The sequence below is a fragment of the Crocodylus porosus genome, unplaced genomic scaffold (assembly GCF_001723895.1).
Source record: "Crocodylus porosus isolate Cpor-Errol unplaced genomic scaffold, CroPor_comp1, whole genome shotgun sequence".
In the NCBI taxonomy this organism is placed as follows: domain Eukaryota; kingdom Metazoa; phylum Chordata; order Crocodylia; family Crocodylidae; genus Crocodylus; species Crocodylus porosus.
Genome location: NW_017728928.1, coordinates 16,060,577 through 16,085,854, shown reverse-complemented (window position 1 = coordinate 16,085,854; position 25,278 = coordinate 16,060,577). Strand labels below are relative to the sequence as shown.

General features: G+C 39.1%; 1 protein-coding gene across 2 annotated transcripts in view; it reads right to left on the bottom strand.

Moving 5' to 3' along the window:
- FOXK2 (forkhead box K2) overlaps nucleotides 1-25,014 on the bottom strand; it is an 89,861-nt gene extending 64,847 nt beyond the window's left edge. The window contains exons 1-3 of one of the 2 annotated variants that reach the window (XM_019542703.1): nucleotides 24,684-25,014; nucleotides 24,466-24,594; nucleotides 22,909-23,034 (exon numbers count right to left, since the gene is read on the bottom strand). In XM_019542703.1, the coding sequence (XP_019398248.1) occupies nucleotides 22,909-23,034; nucleotides 24,466-24,594; nucleotides 24,684-24,880 (452 nt within the window). In that variant the 5' untranslated portion in view covers nucleotides 24,881-25,014. The remainder of the gene's footprint in view (nucleotides 1-22,908; nucleotides 23,035-24,465; nucleotides 24,595-24,683) is intronic. The other variant, XM_019542702.1, reaches the window with a different exon arrangement.
- Nucleotides 25,015-25,278: the final 264 nt, after the last annotated feature.

Below are 25,278 nucleotides of genomic sequence, written 5' to 3'. Positions count from 1 at the left end.
GCCAGACACTGAGCAGGGAAGGAGGCGCCGCTCAACCCAGCCTGACGCAGGCCGCTGACTGCTGATGGACGGCGGCGCGCGGCCAATGCGCGGCCCGCACGCCCATGGGCCTATGAGGCAGCGGCCAATGGCGAGCGGCGCCGGGGTCCGGCGCAGCGCAGCACGTTCGGCTGCGAGCCCCGAGAACGCGGCGGCGGCCTGGAAAACGCGGCGGCGGAGTCAGCGGGCAGCCGGCCCGGAGCTGCCCCGCTGGAGTCGATGGCAGCCCGCAGGGCTGGGCGCGGCGGATACCCGGCCCGGCTGCTGGGGAGCGACCTCGGCCCCAGCGCTGAGGGGCCGAGCGGCCTGCGGGGATCTTTCGCCCGCTGCCGCCCTCCTTGTGCCCGTGACATGCGCTGCAGCGGAGCCGGGGCCTCGCGTGGCACCGGGTGTCCGCAGCCCCCAGCTCTGCCCGGCGCTCAGCGGGCACCACCCGACGCCGGGGCAGGGACAGTGCCCCAGGCGCTCCCACAGCCCTGTCTGGAAGCGGCCCCTGTTCCCCAATGCAGGACAGAAGAGGGGGAAACAGCCCCTGTTCTTTCACCGTAGCCAAGATGGTCCAGAAATCAGGTCTTGGGGTGACAGCTGTTATCAGACCAAGGGTGGCAGTAGGACAGATCTAGACCAGCTTTTGAATGCAAGACATTCTTCACCACGATCTGAGGAAGAGCATCTTGCATTTGAAAGCTCATGTAACTCCATCCCAACTATGTGGCTGGTCCAGTATGAGGTCTGGCCTCAAGACAGCCTGGGCGCCTGCATGAAGATCTCTCAATAGCCTTTGTGCCCTTGCTGGCCCTGGTGTAGATGCTTTCAAAACCAGCAGGTTTCTTCCCACGAGGCACCAGCAGGGAGAGGAAAAAACAAGGACTGCATTTTCAAGCATCACCCTACATGATATTGGCAAAGTAAGTTACATTGCCTATACTGCCAAGGCCCTCAGGATGCCAACAGGATTTAGTCCAATGCCCTTAAAAAAAGTTAAGGTCCAAGCTCAGCCTTAACCGATTTAACTAAACATGTTTCTAAGCTAATGTTAGCAAAAGGGTACAATTATTTGTGAACATGCTAACCAACTGAAGACATGCTGTTCTAAAGTTTCTTTACAAACTTCAATCTAACTTTTGGGTGTAGATAAGGCTCAGTCCTTGTCCATAAAACAGGAATAACAACTACAAGTACAGAGAGAGAGTAACCTGCCAGCTATCCAAAAGTAGTATTGGATGAATCCTCCTGTGCACAACACTAGCCGGGTAGCCACACCACCTCTTTCCCCTCAAGATCAGGTTGCTACCAAGAGCTGTGTACACATCATCAGACTCATTTTCTAAAGAAAGTGATTCTGTGCTGTACAACAAATGCATACAATAAAGACAAGTTTTGTGCATGGTAATAGATGAGGTTGTACCAGGTGCTCCCCTCAAATCTGAACCATCCAAGCCTTGAAAGGCAGGATAGTTCAAAGCAGACACAAAGATACATTTCTCAGGGATATACTGCAGCAAGACTCCTAGGTGATTGTGTTCTGTCACTTCCAGAAGGAGATACGTGTAGGGCATAAGAGATGCTATTCCCCCTCAACGTGTATCCTCACAAATAAGGGCATAATCTTGCCTCTAGTTTGTTCCATGAATGGAGCCGCTTTCAATTTTTTTCCACTCAAACTCAGATTGATGGGTTTTCTTCTTTCAATATTTTAAAAATAGATTACAAGTTGCTCTCTGCTAACACTTCTTTTCCCTCCTATACTTAGAACATCTAACATCTGTGTTTTAAAATCATGAAAAATTCCTATGAGCATCACACTATGGTCAAAACATACTAGATGAAAGGCCAGAAATACAAACATGAAATTCACATCAGCATTGTAGAAGTTGCCTTTTTTTTTTTTTTTTTTTTTTTTTAAGTAAAATCTATGGAGAGACAGGAACGCTCCATGCTTCTTGCATTTAGTTTTTTAAACATAACATGTCTTTGACATTTGCACTCACCCAGAACCTTACCTATCTGAAGCCCTATAGAAACATTTGCATATTTCTATTCAACCATAATAAAACCATTAAATCAAGACATTTTCTTGGTAAGAATACATATGATGAACATGCAGGAAACTGCTGCTCATACCTGGTAGAAGAGGGAATGAAGAGAAGTTTTAAGAAGTTATTTAGTATCTTAACTGATTATTTGCTTTTTAGTGTTTGTATTATTGGAAAAGGCAGGTGAGAAAGCATTGTTGGCAGGGGGAATATGTTTGTATTACATTTATGAAATGTATAACTATATTCAGACTTGTTGCAAACAAACACATAGCCCATGCTTGCAAAGCAATAAACACCTGCTTACTCAGGGTCTGAACTGGAATCTTATACAGCATAACCATACCTTTTTGATTCCATCGTGGCTAATATGTTTTTAAACACATAGCCATTGCAAGGAATTAAGGCTACCTACAGGCATGAGCCCCACAAACATTTCCACAGAATATTTCAAAAGCAGTCATTAATGTATTTTCAGTCAATTTTTGTTTGGCAGTATAATACTACAAATATTAATGGAATGTTGGCCAACAGTTTTTTATTCATACTGAAAATTAGACATTTAATCAAATTTGTCAAAGTATTCCGTGAGATATGTATACTTCTCTACAGACTTTGAATACATTTGGAAATTAATTTCTTTCATACTGTAGCCAAAAACAATTAATTTAAGAGGCTAAACTTAGACACTGACTGTATTTTCTCACATACAACACTCTCACATACACAGCTTGTTTCTGAAAGGCACAATAAAGGTTGGGGGTGCAGAGGAGATCTTTCCTGGTAGTAAGATAATGAGCAGCAGCAAAGAGCCAAGCCTGTGCATCACTGCAGATTTCACTTTCAGTTTCAGTGCTAAGCAGCAGAATCTGCTGTTTCTGTATTTCTTACATATAATATACACACTCAGATTTTCAGCAGCTGATTTTTGGAAAAAGTTGCATGTTGTGCGAGAGAAAATAAGGTAATCCTTGCCAGGCTCAATTTAAAAGGTTTTGAAGCTGTAAATGAACAGGCATGTAACTGAAGAAGTAAATATAAGGATCTGTATTAACACATTCATTTTTTTAAAACTCACAACACAGTGCTTTGAACACACCGTGTAGTATCACGGCAGTGGTCAGGATTATATTCCCTGGTAGTATAAAACAAGTGCAGGCCCTTTCAAGCCAATGGAGTTTTCCACACACACCAGCAGTGAGTTTGGCTGTTAGGCACACATTTGCATCTTTGCATAACGTCCATGAAAATCTGTTCCAAATGAAAAAAAAAAAAAAAAAAGAAGCAGAATACAGTAATATATTGCTATGGGTTATTTTTTTCTTAATCTCTTCTGCTGAATCTAACTTGCACTTTGGGGTTTAGAGCCAGACTTTCTTCTACACCAAAATATACCCAACAAAGGAAGAGCGCAGGCAGTTGTGACTACGTCTGATTCTCAAATTACCCTACCCCTGGCACTGATATAAATTACAGCAGCCTAGGACCTGCTTTAGTGACAACAGCTAGCTAGAGATTGCAAGAGGCATGGGTATACCCATTGGTGGTTGTAGGCAAACAGCCAGACAAGAACTGCTGTAGGGGTCCCACCTCCTCCCTAATACATAACCTACACCCAGATGATGAAAGGAGGGAACGGTTGGGACACAAGCCAGGTAAATTCCCAACTGGCCAGCTGCAGCCAGATTAAGTCCACATTGTATGGCTCATATGGCTGCTCTTTTCAACAGAATTAAATCTTTAATACTAGTTTAGTACCACAAGCTACTCATAAATTAACACTTAAAACATTAAAAAGCACTATTCACACAGTGAAAAAATATGAATATATGCTGCAAAGTCTTAGTTTTTCCCTTACCATAAAAAAATTGTAAAGAGAGTATTTTAATTTTCCTCTGCATTAGTCTATATTTAAAACATCACTCTAACACTTCTATATATTACTAAATGCAGAAATAAATTGTTTTTAAAGCATTCTGCAACCAGTATAACACCCTACAAAAGTTGCAGAAGGTTCAACAGTAAGTTCTTTTAATGCTATGCTGATAATAACACCAAACAACAAAGTCTACTTGTGAAAACTCTGATTTTAACCAAACAGTACATATTTTCTGCCACTCCATTTCTCATTTGAAAGAAATTCATCTCCTTCCTCCATATATAATAGGAGGAGGCCACATGACAGCAGACCTCACCCTACCCTGTTTGTGATTTACCATTCAACTTTACAAAAAGGACAGGTAAGTCGCACACCTTGCACTAAACTCATCAGGGCACTATGCTGGGTCTCCACATGTGCAGGGACAGAAATACCTATCAGGTATACATAACCTGGTCCTGGCCTAACAACACGACATAAGTAATCACAGCCTTCAGGTGAAGGGTCGGGGATCCTTTTCACCCTGCATAGCCATACCGCCTGGCTCGAGGCTAGGAGTGGGACTGTGGATTTGGGCCACAGAAGCAAATCTTCTGAGGTGCTGAGTATCTATGACCCCCACTGAAGCTAACTGGAGTTCAAAGTAAACCCCACTAATTTGGCCCCCTTTGCTGAACAGATTAATGTTGTCTAATCCACACTGAAATATTACAGCACCACCTGTTAGTCTCATGGAAATTAAGGTCAACAATTCCATTACATATCCCTATTTTCAGTGTTTATGATTTACATATGAAATTTCAGTCAGTTCTGGATAGGGGTCAGATCTCAATGTAAATTTTTTTAATCAGCCAAGCACATTTTAAATAACTGTTTATAAATTACAGTAATTCTTCACCCACTGGAAGATAATTATATTCTTACATGTAATGGGTGTAATTACATAATATTTTCATAGGTACTTATTAATGTAGGCATGTACTATTCTCTCTGTTGCGAGGAAAGTAATTTAATTACATGAGGCTGAGGATTTCCGTCATGAATTTTTACTGAGTGCATGTGCTCTACAGTAGGACAACATAAGATACACTTTTCTAAATGTACAGACTTCCCATCAACACAGCACAATAGTAGCTGGATCAATACTCTGTGGAATAAGTGTCCCTAAAAGTACTCATCGACACAACTGACATTAACAGCTCACCAAACCATTATGTTCCATAAATAATCCTTTATTATACATATCTTGCATGCTTCCACTTTTAATAACCAAAAAAAAAAAAAAAAAATCAAAGCTGACGTGCAACATTATTTAAGTAACAACACACACACCCACCCACCCAATCAAATTTCAAAACAGCCCGTACCTGTGCTACTGCATGTCTGTTAATTATAATGGAATTTAGATTCTTTAATTCAGTTGTATGCATAATTGTTTACAACACTGAAACCATAGTCTTATGGTTGCTTAAAAGCGAGAGATTATTTTGGTCAAAAGTAAGATTTTTTTTAAAGTTATGGATGTAATTCTAAATAGAGCAATAAAAAAAAAGGGGGGGGGGGTTGGTGGGAGAATGCTCCTTGGATGTGTACGAACCTTGCCATGTACAAATTGAAACCTCTATTGGATGTAAATGCTGCTGCAACTAGAAATCTGGTGAAATTAAAATATAGTCTTATTCCAGACTACATAGCTTAAGAACACAGGACAGTTCCCCTCTAAAAACTAGAGGTCCTGCCTTCAAAGACAGAGATTTAAGATTTAAATTTAAAACAGCACGAAAATCTTCAAACGTGAGACCATTTAAAACATACTTAAAAATCTCCCCCAAAATAAGGGAGGCTCCTCTAGCTTGCCTGACTGCTCCTTTCCCTGTGGTTTTGGAAGGTGGGGGAAGAGGAATTTATCCCTGATTCTCTATTTCATGCTTCTGTACTGACATGCACAGTATTGAAACAATTACAGGACTGTAGGTCAAGGAGAATAATGAGCTAAAAACTTAAATGTTACACTTTGCTAAGTATGTAGATCAGAACTAATTAGCTGTCTTGCTATGTAAAGTTAATAAGATTTAACATTCAGTACTAAGTCATATGATATTGCCAAGAACACCAGCAAGGTTTTTTCTCTGCTGTACTTTACAACCTTGTGCGCACTCCCATCCAGTAAAGGGAAATCCAGACCCATTATTGCAGCCAACACAAATGTCTGCAGTTGGTTTACAAACCATGTTACCCAAGATGCTCTGGGTCCCCAAGCTGCTTATGGAGGTTGCAACGTGCAGGGCAATAATCTCCGATTAACCCACACCATGCAGCACTGGGCCAGTCAATAAGGGGCATGGACATGTCTGCTTCATCCTTGGGGCACCATCTCAGCAGCTTGCTGTTCAAACTGCACTTTGAGCCCCCCTGCTCGCAGAAAACCTGCCAGCTTTGCAGCTGCAGGGAAACATGTGCTTTCAAGATGACATCATCAGCAGTGCCTGGGCAGTGACCTAGGCAGAGCTGTGTTTGTAAACACTGCCAAAGGCCCCAGGGGTGGGGCAGGGAGAACAGCCCGCACCTGAGCATACGGCACATTCACATCAATGCAGCACGGTGCAGCTGCCCAGCTCACCCCTTCAGAGGCAATAATGTGGCTTCTTAGGGATTACTAAAGTTTCTAGTGCAAGAAATCATGTGATGCAGCAGAGTCAAGGGCAAGTTAAAGAGAGACTGTCAGTCTGAAATCTAGTTGTCCCCCTCAGATCTTAAAAGAGTTGAACTCATTTCCAGCCTGGCACCACCCCAAATTTCTATGCCAAATTTGGTTGTTTTAGAATCACCTTGTCCTATTTAAAGAAAAACAACAACAAAACAAGCAAACAAAACATTTTCCCTGTTGTTGCCGTGCGAAAGACCCACGTGCACAAGAAGGGAGAAATGGCTATGTAAAAGAAACACTGAAATGAGCCACAGCCAGAAGGTAAATCAAAAGCACACAGAGTAAAGCAAGGTAACCTGAACAAAATGAGACAAGTAGCATCATGATCTCTGAACTGTTAGAATAAGAGTAGATTAATAAATTTACGAAGAGGTTAATATAAAAATCAGACGACAGCCCGCCCCATCAGAGAATAATAATAATAGTAATAATAATAATAATAATAATAATTGTATTCATAAGGTAGTTCCAAAATCTCTCTCTCTGGAAACATTGATGTTTCCAATTAAGATGTACTTTTTCTTCTGTAGAGTTCTTTATTACTTTTGTAGCTCACCTGTAACAGGGATTAAAGTATTCTTTGCCATTTTATTTTGATGTCTATTTTACTGTTGAAGTTTTAACATTTAAATTGAGGGCAGATGATTCAGGGGTATTGTTATCAGGTATGTTTTGCATTTTTACAGGGTGGGCACACAAACACCCACCATTTCACATTTTGGCAAAGACTATATTTGTCATGATTAATTTCTTGGGGGAAAAAAAACAAAAACTGTGAACCTTTCAGTTTCTGTTCATGAAAAAGTTTTCTTTTTAATTCCTGTCAACTTGCAGGAGCATAACTCTTCTATTTTTATTTCCTTAAAAAGAAATAAGCAAATAAAAACAAACCCATCCATATCTGACCTTTTCTCAATCTGATGTTTTGCTACATTTCTATGCTGTTATTAAAAGCTAAGTCTTTTCCACTGGCAAACAACTGTCATCAAAATACTGTGCAGTTATTGTCTTTGAATTGAAATTATAACTCATTATTTTTCACTGTAAGAATCAGCTAAGTTAATCGATTGTGATATCACTGAACATGTATACTGATTTTTTTTTTAAGTAAGAAGAACTTTAAGACTATTCAGAGTAACTTTTACAAATATCCATATATCTGGAACTTGAATAACATGACAAAGTTGTGGTATGAGAATTAAAAGCAGCTGTTATTTCTCCATGAAACCCTGAGGAGATACTTCCTCTAAGGAACAGTAACCACTATCACATGACAAAGGTCTTAATCTCTCATAATTTCAACCCATATTGAGTTCCAGTATTTTAGCAGAATTCCTTTTTGTCATACCTTTCTTATCTAATGACAGAAGTAAACTAAACCTTGTAAAAAAAGGAGCTAACAAAGCTGCCCGATCCCATCACTTAGGAGGGACCCTGACAGACAATCGAAGCAGATGGTTGTAGCAGTTTTTAAGTCTAATCTCCACTTGAAATTTGTACTAGTATAATATGTCACAGGCACATTGCTTTTAAACTAACATAGTTATACAAGTACAAGCCCTAGAATAGATATTATACGTGCATAAAAAGTGCTTTGTTCCATAGTAGTTCTGTTTTTATAAACCATTTTTACCTCCCCATCAGGAAGATTATACTGTAATACAAGTAGTAGGCATTATACAACTCCCTAGCATAGGCGAGGTCCACATTTCCTTAAAAGTTAATGGTTAAAAGAAAAACTAAAGAAGGTGAAGCCCTCTGCATACAGCTAAGTTGAGGCAAAAAGTATATGTAATGTTTTTTCAGTGGATGCATGAAAGGAAATAGAGTGCTAAACAAAGACCCTCAAAAATTTCAGGAAAACTGATCATGAAAGGTCATCTGGGAAAGGCTTATTTTCAAACCGATTACTGAGCCCTTGCTCAGTTGACCATTAAAGACCTACGTAACAAATCTAAGTTGTGGAATTTGATCTGTCAACAAAAGGACTAGTTGTGGCATCTAAATTATTTTTGGTATAACCAATAACCAGGTCAGAGCAAGGTGATTGTAAAAAAGGATTAGACTTTGCAAATACTGGATATTTACACAACTCACAAAAAACACTTCACACATGAAAAAGTGTTGAAGGCACTCCTAATCTTTCAATACCTGTTAATTAAAAATGCATATCACGGTAAGACAACCAGATTCAAGAACCGAACAAGTAACAGAAATCAAATGCGGCTGAAATCAACAGAGAAGTAATCATGACAGAAAAGTGTCCAAATACAAGGAATGCTAGCTAATGTATGCAACAACCATCACTGTTTCACAAATGTGTATTGCTCTTAGCAGTAATGCAAACAACAGAAGCAAAATACATTAAGGAACATACAGCTAGCTGGAGGTCAAGGTTCCACTGGAATGGAGAAATAGGGTTTCTTAATACATTTCATACAGCAAGATTCTACATATTAGTTTGTGACAGATATAAAATGAACGAGCAGAGAATTTAAAGAGAATGCAGCTAAGAGCAACATACCCATCACAACAATGGAATTAGAGATTGCCAATGTTAGAATAATTAAAACAAAAATACAAATCTGTTTCTTATTTTTGTGTCTACCATGATCCTATCTAGAGCCATCAACACCAGGGTGTGCCTGTATAAAGATAAATCATTCAGTAAAGGCTGAAATAGTACAACAGGAAGTCCCATATTACTTGAGTTGAACAGTTTTCTATAAATGCAGATAAAACAAAAAGGGTACAGTTTCTCTATGGAACAAGAAGCAGGAGAGATGATTAAATTATTTGATGAAGTGTTTAACAGCCTGAGATATAAAATACTACTCTGAAAGAAATCCCAGTGTGCTGCCAAATAAATACATCACAAAGTCTCCTTATCGCCAAGTAATAACACGTAAAAGCAAAATGTAACCAGTTCCAGACACTGTAATTAAAACAGACAAGTTAAGGGTTTGTATTAGGTTAAGAAAAAAAAAAGTTAAACAGCAGGGTCTCTCAAGGTTCTAAATATATGTTAAACATAAGACCTTATAAAGGGACCTAGAAAGGGGGGGTTGATAGTGAGGTAGTAAAATCTGCAAGTAACAGAGCTCTTCAGTTTAGTCAAAACCAGAGAGAACCAAGAGGAATTTTGGATACCTAAACAAGATATGCAAATGGACAACACAGTGGCAAATGAAATTCAAAGTCAATAATGAAAAGTAACTCATACTGAAAGGATGAAAATTAAAAGTATTCTTACATCATCCAGTATCCTAAGGAACCTGTGCATCATTGCAGACAGCTTGATGAAAACCTCAGTTTTTTGGACACTTACTGCAAATTGAGCAAATAAGATGTGAGGCTATGTAAAGAGGGATGGTGAGTAATACAAAAACATTATATTTCCTTTATGGAAATCAATGATGCACTCTTATCTGGAATACAACATGCATTAGTCACCCCTGTCTCAAACAACATAATGAAATCATAGAGGATTCAGAGAAGAGAAATAAGTGATCAAAGGCATGAAAGAATCCTCATTTAAAGAAAGCAGAAAAAGACTGACTTTTTGCCTTAAAAAGAGGATTAAAGAGAGAACAACAAGTATCAAAAAGAAAGCACACTGGGAACATGTTGTTTTTCAATTAAATTTCATTTAAGTTAAATTGAAATTAAACCTTTTCAATTAAATTAAAAGGTGAGAAATTCAAAACTGATAAAAGGTAATAGTTTTTCCACACAACAACGGGTTAAACCATGGAAACTGTTGTCACAGGAAGTTGTTGAGAGCACAGTAACATTAGGGAATAAAGGGATCAGATGGTTATCAAGATGGCTATCATAATGAAAGGTAACGAATTCTGTAGCTTCAAAGTTTAAGCCAGTCATTGCTTACGTGATAACTTCTCTGAAGCAGAGACCAACGTTTTGTTGTGAATATACAGTGCCTGGCACAATGGGATTGTTTTTGGTTCAGGATTGGGATTTCTAGGTGCTATTGTAATAAAAGATGTTATAGACCAAGATGATACTGAGGGACAGTGGAAGGGAGGAATAAGAGACAAAAATCTTGCCACTGCAAGTTTCTTAAACCTTCCTCTGAAGCATTTGGTACTGGGTACTATTAGAGCCAGAATACAAGAAAAGATAGACCTTGGGTCTGATCCAGTATATGGCAATTCTTATGTTCCTGTGTAGATTCAAAATGTGAATAAGGCCATCAAATATAAAGGCAATTGTGGGAGATCAGCTGAGGGAAAACCACGGCTAAACTTCAAAATGCAAGCTGAGTAGTCTGACAAGTCCAATTCAATACAAAAGATGCAAAACTTTGGACCTCTGACATGCTTTCGATGGGAATACATTAAAAAATTTCCATTTGGGACAAATTCTTTATTTGCAGTAGACCAAAGCTGTATGATCCAGATCTATAAAAAAAACTTGACAGGGTAGAAGCCATGATAGACAGTTTTCTCCCCAAGTCAGAAGATTACATAATGATCTGAGGCAGACTAAAGTGCAGAACCATAACATTAGAAGAAATAAATAAATGCCAAAACATGCTGCATGCAACTACTTACAAAAGATACACACAGTCAGACACAAAGCCGTTTGAGCAATACTGGGGGGGCGGGGGAAGACTGGACAATTGTAAACACTTCAAAATGTAGAGATCTTTCAGAGATTCACAGATACTGTAACACACTTTGTTTGCCACAATTAAGTACTCTACTCAGGTGGCTGTTTGAGGACCATGCACAGTGATGACTGGCAAGAAAAAAAAAAATTGGGAACTACTACAGAAGCACCAATGCCAAAATATTCTGAGATGAGAAAAAGTGCTGTGACATGAATACCCCACAGTTTATCATTACTGGAAGGTGAAGAATGTTAAATTCAACTATCTCTGTCTATGTAATGTTTCTACCATCTTCAAAGTCATACATGATAACCACTGTGCAGGTCAATTTTGTAGGAAAAATGGAAAAATCAAAACCAAAAAGAACTGTTATGTGAACATCCACAATGTCACTCATTTTCTAAAGTACTACTTCCTCTGCGCACATCACTAAAAGCTGAAACACCAGGAGCAACAAATGCGAATTCCAAGCATCAACCCAATCTCAGCAGTCAAAGAGGCCATAGCTATAGGGACTGTTCAAGAACACAAAGTAATTGTGTGACCAGAGATAGTAATTACTGAGAGAGGTCCAATAATTTTTTTTTTTTAATTAAATCAAATCAGAATAATCTTCACATCTCACAAGGGGTTCAAGTAGCCTTCTCCGATCTCGATCCAACACAGCTCTATTTGTTCATTTCTAACTGAACGAATCTGTAGTTGTCATTTTGGTTGGTTTTATTTTATTTGCATTTGATTTTCTAGAATGAAGGAAGATGCAACAAAAGCTACTTAAGTCAGTGGATGATGACCCCTGTTGTGGCTGAAGCCAGAATGGAGCCACTCTAATTAAAAGTACCCCGAACCCCCAAGATTATGTGTATAAACAACCAAAGATTACTTTCTTATCATTGCCCATATTCATTAAAGCCCCCTTCCAACAGGAACTGCCCTCCTGGAAAGAAATAAAACTGAACAGAAGATTCTCTTAAGGTTGTTATCTTTTAGACATTTCCCTTCTTTGTAATACAATAATTTAAATAATCTTGGCCAAGGCACTCTTATAATGTATCAGTAAATTAATTTAAGTCAAGTGCCCACTTTGCTCAGAATACAGATAGATATTTAAGTTACTCATTTTCCACTGTGTGCACTGTGGAAAATAAATATGAATTGGAAGCCTTAATTTAAAAGGTATTTCTGAGGAAATGGAAAACAAAAAGGATATCTGTACTGCATATCTACTTACTTTTTTACGTTTGTTGCTTGATATTGCTAACTGCCTAGTATCAAAAGATCTGTGTGCCACCTGAACTGAACGTCTTACTACTTGCAAGTATCAAAAATTATAATGTTTCCCCTGCTTCAAGTACAGACATTTAAAATGGAAAGAGAAGCCAATTTTCACTACGCTTTTCCAAGTAGAAACATTCTTCCAAGGCATTTGCCCTTGTGCCCCCCCTCCCCCCCAAATATATGTTGTGAAATAAGATGGAAGGTAAATAAAAGCTGCTACAAAAACACCACTGTTTGACCAAGGAAACCATAAGGCACTCTGCAGTTCCAGGAACAAGTATAATTTGTCATGCCAACATGCATTACTAAACTGGCGATTATTGTACTACCTGAACTTTTCAAGAGGACTCCCAGTACAGTCCAATATATAGCACCGATGCTCTCAAATAACCACTGCTACTGGGCATTTCCTCATATAATGATGGTTGGCACTCTTAGCAGTGTTTGTAAATGTGTCTTTAAAAATTCTGAACAGTGTTCTCCATCTGGGGAAGGATTATTTTTCCCGCAGGATCCAAACAAAAGTGGGCTTCTACTTTATCTAACAAACTGCATTCTGTTATGGAAGACCAAATTCATCCCTGGTATAAAAGGCAAATTGATCAGTTTAAAAAATGACTTTATGTATTTATTTTGTCATGCCTCTAATGCATCATAAGCATTTTCCCAGAAGAATGCTTCTCATAAAATGACTTGAAAATTCAGTCTTCCTGAAATTAAACTTCTTTTGTGCTATTAACAACAGAGAGATTCGAAACTACTTTCCATTGGGGCTTTTGTAGATCTTACAGTTAAAACAATGCAAATATATCGTTTGGTTTTGGCACAGAGTCTTGTCCTGTTCCCACCTTTGTTCTTATAGAGCTTTAAAAGTGGGCATGTTAATTTGGGGCCAAAATGACTGATCCTTGGATACTGATATGTTGTCTCAATGCAAAACTATCACCTTGGGAAGTGCATTCATTCATTTCTAAAGTAATTTAAGATTAGGTCATCCCTTTGTTATACAACATATGACCTAAAAACATAGCTATTAAGTCAAAAGGCTTGGGCAGGCTCTCTCATCATTTATGCAGTTTTGATTAAACCCAAACCCAAACGCTAACCAAGTACGAACCTAATGGCAAAATTAGGGGTGAATGAGCAGAGCATCAGCCCAGGTACCAATTTAGAGGGGAAGCCAGAAGGGGGGGGTCCCCAGGGAGGCCATAGCACAGCAGAAGTATCCAGGGTCTCAGAGTCTCTGCCTAGGGCACCAAAATTGCTAGTTATGTCTTTGTACAAACCTGTGAGTGCACTTACTATAATTAAACAGAGACTCGTCTTTTGATTTCATCCACCCTCCTCATTGTATTTTCATAATTTATATCCCTGAAGAACAGACATAAACATAGTACTCTATACCGTTCATGAGCGAAAGATCACAAACACTAATCATTTGTCAAAAACACCTCCAGTATTCTATATTAGATAATTACTTCCCTTACAAAAAAGGGGCAAACAATTACCTCCCCAAAGCAGAATTGCAATGGCATCTCTTCAGCCAGGTTTTACTAAATAAAACAAAGAACAAAACCCAATCACATCATATTCACAGAGACATATAACACCATTCAACGGGTAGCGTAGCTTATTCTTTTCTGTGAACCAGGTGTCTGAAGTCAGCAAGAACCCTATACAGAGAACTGGACAGCAGGAATTCACTCATTTCAGTTCCTTTCTGGTTAACCAAAATGGCACTGACAAAAGGAAAGGTATACACTATTCCAGAAGTGCACAATTTATGGCACAGGCAGCCTGTGGCATGTGGCAGACCAGGGAGGGGCCAGGAAGCAGAAAGTAAGGCAGCAAAATTGGACAGGGAGCACAGGGCTGGGAGCAGAAAGCAGAGAAGGCAGGGAGCACAGGGCTGGGAGCAGAAAGCAGAGTAGCAGATCAGGCAGGGGAAAGGGATCAAACTGGTATCTGGGGAGGATACAGGATTAATTTGTGGCATGGCTGCCAAAAAGGCTGGCCTCCAACAGACTATGTAGCAAGAGCATTTTCATTTATAAGACGTTGTAGGCTTGTTGTCTAAGCTGCCTGACTCTTGATAATGGGATCTGAATACTGCAATAACCCTCTTTATGGGATTTTAGCTTCACTGTAACAGGAAAACATTTCAGAACAAGGCATACCACTACTAAGGGGGGAGTTGTATTTTGGAAATTATTTTGCAACTTTAAACTAATGATCAAGATCTATCTGCTTGGCATTCCCTTCAGTAGAAGCTGCTTTTAAACTCTGAAAATGTCCATTAGATCTCACTACTAAACTATTGTGTGTGTGCACATGGGGTGGAGAGGAAGTGGGAAGAGAAAGAGGCAAAGAAAATATGTTGTTCAGCATAGAAGGGTTACTTAACCTTACATTTCTTGCCTCACCAAGAGCTCTCACCTCCTGGTTTCTATAGAGACAATAAAACAAATCTTTCATTACTGTCTCAAATACCTGAAATCTGTGCAACTTATGAGGCATGAGATGTTAAGAGTACCTTCAGTGAACCAGGAAGTCACAAAGGATTTCAAGGGACAGGAATAAAGTAACTTTTATGAAATTAGCCAAAACATTTCTCTATTACATGCTGACAGCCTAGTCTCTAAAACCTGTGAGCATTTCACTCTTCATTCATAATGCTCAGAGAAAAAGTACACTAGATTTCCTAAGGTGTATCATTTTAAAATCAGATCCTTAATATCATTATATTTCTATTACGTTAACTTGCCACTGAAAGTTAAAGTAAATGTCATTTAATTGATGACAACAATTTAACGCAATTTCCTATGTTACTGCTATAGCTCTTCACAAAAACAACTGGGAATGAATTGAAGGTCTAGAGTTATTTCAGTCTGAGAGAAATATTAAATAAACTTGTCCTTAGAAGTATTATAAATCACCCTAAGAATGGAGTGACAGAAAATACAGATCATTGGAAGAGTTTCTAAACAAAATACATTAAAGTTTTCCATTGGATATTAACATTTCTTTAGCTATGGAGCCCAATCACCACTATATAGATTTTAAACAAGGGGAAAATATTGCCAGGCCAAAAGGTAAGGGTAATAAATACAACTTCAAAATACAGTACTTATGAAATACGGTGATCTGAAAGTCAAATTCCCATGTAAATAAGTTTGTCTTCATTTAGATTGCAGGTATCAAGTATATCCAAATTTAAATCCAGCCAGAATGCTTACATTGCAAAGATTCAGTAGTTCTATGGCTACACAGAAGGCAGGGCAGAAGTAATGCAACATTTAAAAAAAAAATGTTTGTGTGACTACTGTTCTGTATTTCAACTGAAAGCCAATACGTAAGAAATGGAAAAAGATGCCATCCTTCAACATGATCTGTGGCCATGCACCCAGATTTAATGTTGTTGGGAAGGTAGTCAACATCTTTACTCAACTGGCCATTTGCCCATGCCTCTTTTGGACTTAATATACTGGTAGAACAGCAGCAGAGCAAGCTTTTGCAACTGTTTTTCTTCCCTTTTACTTGAGCTCATACTTCAACTTGCTTTTTGCATGATTCACTGGACAAGACCACTGCCCTCCAAAATCAAGTGTACAACTATTTCTCATCTTCTAGAGGGATAGTCCCTGCATGCTGCAATACTGCAAAAACAAAAAAGGAGCAATGTTTACTTTTCCCTTCACAATTTCCAATTCCCTTCAACTCCCAAGTGCATATGTCACAACAGGAATAAAAATTTTTTTTTTAAGATATCATTGGTAATTATATGCACTGTACCATATTCAGATACTATGTACTAACAGAACCACAATTTGTTGCTTAACTAACAAATGCACCAACCGAAAAATCTATGTGTATGTAATTTTAAGCTATTCTTATTAATACAAACATATCAAGTCTGTACTTATAATTAGTAAAATTTGGGGAGATCAGACTGGCAGTCAGTACTTAAACATGACACAGGAACAAGTTCCCTGCCAAAAATCTCTCGTTAATGTGCACTGAAGCTGCTCTTGTATGTTTGGCTCCAGAATGTGACTGACCACACTGAGCTGAATCCTTCTTGGTCTGTGATGCCAAAGTTAAGTTGGAGAAAGAGCTTAAAGAAATGTCTGTCTTCTCAGCTAGCCCAATTCAATAGCTGGAATTGCATTAATGAACATGAGGCAGCCAGGAGGAAACTGAAAGGCACAAAGGTGGGGGAGGGTGGAGAGAGAGGGGATCATGGGAAGTGCTAAAACTTTTCTTCTCAGAGGGCAGTTCCAAAACAAATGCTGTTCCCTTCTGCTCATTTAAAAAAAAAAATAAATCAGCAGTTTAACACTTAAATAGTTATACAAACAGGAGATCTTTCAGTTACTGTATTTCAAAAGTAGCAACAGAACAATTAATTTAAAAAACAAAGAATTTGTTCAATTACAACAGGTAAACTAAAATGGTTTTTAAAACTGCATATTTTGTGTGTCCTCGACAAGAGCCTGACCCTGCTCCCAAACAAGTCAATAAGCAGAGAAAAGCTTGACTGAGTTAATTGGTGCAGGATCAAGATCTGAAGCCTGAGTGTGGTTGACAGATTAAAGTTCTTGGCCACTTAGCTCGCAGATATTATCAAACTCATTTGACAAGCATAAACTGAACACACACTCAATTCACTATTCTGAAATAACAACAAGTTTGAAGGCTACTTATAACCAGTAACTACATAAAAAAAAAACTTGCAAAACATGCTAAGACTCTATTGAGTTTCAATAATAACGGTGAGCATTCCAAGCTGGTGTCCTATTTACTGTCCTGTTTATAAATAATTGATAGATTCATAAAGCATTATATTAGTTTCCACTACTTGGCAGACCAAAATGAGAGATCAAAATAGTTAACAATGAAATATATCTAAATAAATCCATGACATAATATCTGACCTGTTCTCTTATTTTCTGGAAAAGAACAATACAGCCTAAATGCCTCTTTGTACTGATAGCCTGTTCAAATACATCTTGTCCATAGCTGCAGGAGATTAACAAAATGTTTACGAATATGTTAGTGTGTTAATCCAGACTATAGGAAGCAAAACATAATTCTCAAACATATCTCAGATTATCTCCTAATAGCGTGGTTTAATTGTTTCTCTTTTCCATCAGAGAACCATGTTTAACAACAGTGTCAGTCACCTCTGGTTTCCAGACTCCCATCATGAAACAATCCACTCCGCATGCTTTATTAAATGTTAACATACCACAGTGAAATTTTAGTTAATGAATTTTAATTGGCTGATCAACAATTAACATGGGCTTTTATTCTACAGCTTACAATAAGTTTTCCATTAAAAAAAAAAATCCTCACAGCAAAACCAGATGGGACCAAAAATGTCAGAGCACCGTTAAGCAAGCGCTTGATTCTCCTCCTGTTGGTCAGTCTGAAAATAAATGAGAATAATCATTAACGATTAGATTTGTGAAGGTCGCAGAAATAGTAATACAAATATGGTATTATTAACACAGGAGTTATATTTGGAAAAGTATTTAGCAACAGAACGTCACTTGACCATTTCTGTTTCCAATTCCTGGATTATGAAAATTGGTAACATTTCATTTTTATGTCTCATGTGCAATACTTTTTGCCATATTAGTATATATTTGCAATATTTCTTTTCAATATAATTCCTTAGTTTAGCATATAAAGTAGCAATGAATTTAACTATGAAAGTTAAGGTATACTAAATATCTTATTTTGCTGTAAGAACAAAAATGTAGTCTCGCATTCACTTCAGAAGTTACAGTAGGAAAATAGTGGTAGATGATATAAGTAAACATTTCCTAATATAAAATATTAACACAATAAGCTAAAAAAGGAAACTGGTTACATCAGTTCATTCGAGTTCAAGTAAGGATTTCCATATTAGGCACTGGCAATGCTGCAGCTGAAAGCATGCTGGCAAAAACTGTCAGTTTTGGAAAAATCTACTTGTCTGTGGTGAGGAGGTGGCAATTCTTTGTGAACTGATTTTTTTTTAATGATTTTAAACCACATGTAATATATGTGGCTAAAAAGATACCCTTCCATATTTGAACCAAAAACATGTTACTATTCTGAATATACCCAAAGTGACAAGAGGTGCTCAACTCATAGCTCTACATGCAGCTTGAGTAATCAGGTTCTATAGAGAAATTCTTTTAAGCCAAAACAATTTACTCATCTCCCTACAAGTCCACTATCCAGCAGCAGAGGAGAGGTCCTCTGTGGTTGCTACTGCAACCTCAGGGTAGACCTTTCCTCATCACTTGTTCTATAACACAGGGTGAAAGGGGTGAAGAAGGTACCCTGAAAAGTAGTCATGGGTCCTCAACTGAATCATCTGTGTGAAGAGGTACTCATATGCCACACAAGCTCCTCCAAACTTCATCAGAACTGCAGTGGTTCCACTAGCAAACCTTATCTACACTGAGCATTCTAGGAAAATCTCCTATATCACATTAGAAGGGCTATCAGCATTTTAAACACGTCTTCTCAACTCTTCTACAGGAAGGTGGGATAATTTCAGAAAATCCTCGCTGCAGACACTGACAAAAAGTCCTCTAGAACTGAAAAACAGAATGTAAGATTTGCCCTTAGGAAATAGTGTGAACTATTCCCATTCATCTCAGAACATTAAGTCTAAAGACTTTAACACTGCATTACAGTTTTCATTTCTTAGGTCCAGGAATCTCCAACTCATCCCATTCAAGCATTTAAAAACCTGTGCATATATGTGGTGGCTACTAATCTTCAGTTTAATGAACTTCATTTTAGTAGTCTTATACAGGGGTATCAAATTCTTGACTCCTTGTCACATCTGGACTGTGAAGTTCCTCGCATGCTAGATCCAGATTCACCTCCAATGATGGCATGAGTAGTGGCATTCACCACTGTGGGTTCCTTAGCCACAAAGATTAATACACCTCTTGCTAACTCCTCCATCACCAACATGTGCCCCTGCATACAGAAGCCTGTTGGGAATTCATCAATGGACCTGCCCCTGGACCTGTTCGCTCCACCCCTGAAGTCCTGGGCCCCTCTTGGACCCCTGCAGGCCAGATGACATAGCTCCATGTGCTGGGACCAGCCCGTGGTCCACATTTTTTACATCCCTCCTCTACTGGATGTGTTCTCATAGTCCAAACTTGGTTTAAACCATTGTAAACTGACCAGTTTGGATACTGTTTTCCAGCCCTCCAAACAAAAGTCTCCTTGGGAAGAAGAGTATACTCTAGTACACAGTATGTCTTGGAAGGACCCACAACTGTCAGGAAAACTCTTTAGCAACAACCATTTTTAAAGGAGGTACTGTTATGTCCAACTTCAACACACAACAGGGCCCAGAAACATATTGTTGTAATAGTATTACTGTCACTACATGAGCAGTAGCAATAATGAGGACTAATTCACTTCACTTCACAAATTTAGTTTTACCCTAATGAAAAACTCAATTACTGTGGCACTGACAAGAACGGGGTCACTGAATAAACTGATTGTTCATTTATACTGTTTAGACAAAATAAGTCTTTATAAATATGAAGACAGGAGACATGCTTCTGTATGCATCATACACTCACCTAACTTTATGCTGTAGGTTAATCCCAGAAATGCTAGCTTCTCATCTCAATGGGTTTTTTGACATTGAAGTCTATCCTGATTTACCAGAGATCCAGGAAGAGCTTTGAAGACTTCACCTCACATTGTATGTGCTTCAAAGTCTTTGCCCCTGCTTCTACCTCTGGCCTGTCATAGTGCTGTTTTGTGACTTGCCAGTTGCACGCAAGGGTCTGAAGTGTTGATTTGGGGAATCCCTGGTAAACAGTTTTCTGCAAATCCATCAGACTGAATTTGGTGGCCCATGAGATCTCTTTCAGTCCTATGTACCAATTGTTCAAAAGGTTGCATTAAAATTATTTGTTTACAAATATTAATTAGCTAAGTAAGGGTATGTGGAAAACAAACTGCAGTATAACTGCTAAACATACCAGTACTTTAAGTAAGTACATGTCACTTCACTATGAGAGCAATAAATTAATATTTCCTGGGAACTGAATTCTTAGACCTTTCAAACAAACCAAAAAGAAAAACAATATCCTGAAGAGGTAAAGGATCAACCTTTTCAAGTGAAACAAACTGTTTTTTGCTAAGCTGAGAAAGACTCTCACCACCATCTTTGCTATAACTCACTTAGTGATTAGAGTACTAACTTCAGATTCAGGAAACTCAGATTTAATTCCCTGCCCTGAGAGACCTTGCCTCTCTAACTTTGGGCAGCACATTTGCTTTTCATATTTGTTTCCCCATCTATAAAATAGGGTTAATAGTACTATGCTACCTCAACAAGCATACTACAAGGAAAAATACATTGCAGATTGTGAAGAAATACAAACACTCAGGTAACAGCAGTCTACATATCTTACTTAAACGGTATCACTTGTAGACACTATATTTGGCCATGCAAGTGATCCATGCACACATTCTTCAGTAGTGTCAGTGTCTTAAACAATTCTTGTTCCATAATAAAAAAGCTTGTATTTCCAATTTTCTAGTTCTTAACTGCTATTTATTCATTTTACATCCTCAAGTGTACATATATCTAGAAACCTGGCTTATTTTTAACAATATATGTATTTAGCATGTGTCTTCAGAGTAAACTAATGTTAATCCCAACATGCATCTTCACATAAATGAGATTTACTAGATTTCACCAGACTACCATATACTTGCCTAATCCTTGATTGTGAAAAAAGCTTAATTGATGTTAAACCACTCTGCACAGAATTTTGGACATACTAGAACAGCAGTCTCAAATAGTGGCAAAAGGGCAGATGTAATAGCGGCTTGGTTAAGATCAGCCAACGCCCCAGCCCTCTCAAAACACTCCTCAGCACTACAGAGTTATATTTCAGAGCAGTGCACTGTCTTGACACAAGCCAGCCCTGAAACAGGAAGCAGCAAAGCTGCCTTAGTAGATACTGCAGGCAGACTAACTAAGCTCTGCCTCCCAGGAGAGCTACTTGTCCAGAACAGAATCATTCAAATGTGGCTATGCTACTTCTGAACTTAGCATATACAGAGTTTGCTTGGGTGTCTCTACAATATACCCAACCACAGAGACTACCAGGGAGGTATGCTACGCATGGTGCTGAGGAAGGCTGGCTGTGGGATCAAAAAGAGAGATCAAAAAGAAGGAAAACTCAGCATTAGGAGGACATAAAACAAAGTAATCCATAAAAAAATTCACTTACCCATGCTAGATCAGTTCCCAAACATCCACTTCAGATCCTAGCTACTTTCTAAGCTAGAGTTCTGTCACACTTTAAAAACTGCCATCTTGAAGAAAGTATCTGAGTTTGTCACCTTCCTCTAGCTTGCCATTTGCTTTAATTTTACCTAACGGACTTGTAAATATGCTTCTGTATCACAGGAAGAATTGCTTCCAGAACCCCCGTATGCTCACCTGTCAAAAATCAAAGGGAGAAGAGTTAGCAAAGTCACAAAGAGTAACAGTAGAAAATGAGATTCAGACAAACATGCTGCATGCCTTACATACTTCACCATATTAGCGAGGGGTTTGGACACACCATGCAATGCCAATGTAATGTCCTAGGCTCCCAGTGTCCCCCTGCACACATTAAAAAATATATTTTTTAAAAAGATCAGATAACTAAGATGTGGACCAAATAATTCAGTAACAGTGTTGTGGATAAATGAAACCTAAATAAAGAGTAATGGACAATCATACCTATTTGAGGCTCCTTTGATCTCAACTGTGAATGCCTCAGTTATTGGTGGTACTGCAGTAAAAGAAATCAGCAGTCGACTGATGGTGTAGTTGCCTCCATGAGCACGGCACTATTTTTAGATAGGTTAACAAGTCACTTTGTATGTCACATCACTCAAAAAGCCAACAATGAAATATTTTTCCTTTGAGCAAAATGAACTGCGTGTGCAACAATCCTTTTTGTCTACAGACTGCATTCAGTTAAAAGTAACAAGACCTACAAACTATTTCACTGTAAAATATCTGTAGGATATGCTATATTTATGTCTGAGAATGTTATGTTCAATTACAGAAAGCAGAAAGTAGACAAGCAGGTTTGCTGTGTGCTTCCCTACATTTTTCCAACTTTCCCAAACCATCTCTGAGGTTCTCCCAGCACCTGAGCCATCCATAGCATACAAGTTGTTTTTAAACAACAAATAACCACATGAATGATGAACTTCTAATAAACAAAATTAAAAGTGATGAAAATCAACACAAAATATTTTCAGACATAAGACATGTAGGAATAACACTGTCACTAACGTGTCATCTGTCTCTGCTGACAAGCAGTCATCTGACAAATCCCTCTCTTCTTTCACAGTTACAATTCTCACATCTTCAGGTCCAGAACAAGTAGATTCTTTAGACAGCTGGTCATCGTTGCCATATCTACATCATAAAAATACCTATTGTTATTGAACAATTACTTCTACATTAAATCTCTTTGTGCATGTCAAAAGGACACATTCAACTTTGAAATGCCATTTAACACGTTATATTTACCAGATAACATGAGTAGACCCAACAGACTTTTATGCACATCCTGAGTTTTCCTTTTTTCCTTTCTTTTTTTTTTTATTATTAAAATGAGTTGCAGATGCTCCTGTAGAGAGGCTCTCTAAACATTTATTAAGAAAACAGTACTATATAAAAAAATTAAGCTTTTACCACCCATCACCTTTAGCACCTATACATAATAATATTTAATTTAATCCTAAAAAATTATTAGGAAGCTCTATAATCTGGATGAAAAATTAGTGTAGAAAAATGGAAGACTATCAGGAACAATGATCCCCACACACCCATCTGCACAAGAACATAATCAAATAATTTTAAAGTCCCAAATTGATGGTATCTCACCCCGCTCAAAATTAAATGCATTTACGGTGTAAGAACAGAAATTCTGGAAGTAGTGTGGTCATTTGGAAGGATTCTACCACATGTGGTGGATGGGACCCAGAATTAAACTGTTTTGGAAAGTTGGAGACATGGTGAGGGAAATAACAGGATACCAATTAAGAGATAGCCCTTTAGAGTTTATACTGAACCTTCCTGAGAACTCTGCAACATGCAAGTGTTACAGGGAATTGATTATTCATCTTCTAGTGGCTGCAAGAACTACAGTTGCAAAAAATCTGACAGAGAAGTGACACCCCTAGCATCACCGACCAGTTTAAAAAAAAACTTTGGGAAGTTTTAGTAAATGGAAAAGTTGTCCTACCATGTCAGTGTTTTACAGGAGAAATGTTTACCTGGAAATCCGATGGAAATTTTTGGAATCTGCTAAAAATGCATCTTCTCTTGCCTCCAAACCAGAAAATATGAGAAACATTTTTGAATTGCAAAGTGCAAGTTTTATGAATTAACACTTAGGAATTAATTTGGAATTAATTTGAGGGTAGAGATGAGTGGAAGATAGTGGGATTTGTAGTACTATGTGAAGTTTAGGGGAAACAGAGAGAGCAAATTACTATACAGATGGAGAAATAAAAAAAAATTATTGATGGAGGCACTAGGGAGCTGTCAGAGAGCAGTCGGGAGGTGAAAGGAGCACTAGACTCCTATGGATATTAATTTGGGTTGTGGCAGCGCTGTCGGTGGGAGATCAGCATCTGTTTTCATGTATATTTTTGTGGGTTGGACGCACTTCTGAACGTAGGATGTGTTATTTTGTACAGTGGATTTGTTATTTTAAACACTGGATTCAGTAATAAATAAAGTTAAAGAAAAGACAAAGAAAACAGTGGTCTGGGGTAGGATTAAAGACAGATAAAAAACCTTTTTTGCGTTACCATCACGCAGAGAGAGACCCTCACTCACGTTCCGTCAGCTGCTATTAAAGAAGTGTCCTTGGGCAGGGGAGATCTTCCCTCCTTCACAGCGATCCTTCTCACACCCTCGGGCAGCGCGCACGTCGACGTTTTCAACAGGGGGTCGTAGTTGTCGTACCTGTGTTACAGGAACAGGTGCAGGATTAGACCCACTGAGAAAAGCCTGGGTTTGCTCACGCAAACATACCATGGGAAAGGGTCACTTACAAGTCCAGCAAAAACCCCGCGACTTCGGCGTCGTTTCTGAAATCCAACTTCTCCTTCAGGGTGAGCCACCGGTCGATGTGGTTCCCCACGTAGATCCTCGTCTTCCCCCGTCGCCTGTCCAGGCTTTGCTTCCTCTTCTTCTTCTCCAGGAAGGACAGCACGGGCGGCCGCCCGCACCGCTTGGCTGGCACCGACATCCCGAGCGGAGGAGCAGCCGGCGCGAGGGGGGCGGTTAGGGACACCCGATGTCACAGGTCGCGAGCTCAAGCACGACGCAAACCAGACGCCGAGGGACCGCACACAACCCCTCACCCCTCGCAGCGACCCGCCGAGCTCAGGTAAACACGAGCACGTGACCACGCCGAGCCCGGCGCACGCCGATGACGTAGGGGGCGGGGCCGCTCGTCCGGCAACCCCCGGGCTCCGCGCGCCTGCGCGTCGCCGCCCCGTGCGGTGTGAAGCCCGCAGTACTCAGACCGCTGTCCAATGGCGGGTGGGCTGCCTAGACTCCCTTGAGAGCTCTACCCTTGTATTTGGACTAAATGCTTGATGCTGGGGAGTGCTGCGCTCCTGCTCGCTGTGTCGGAAGGGGCTT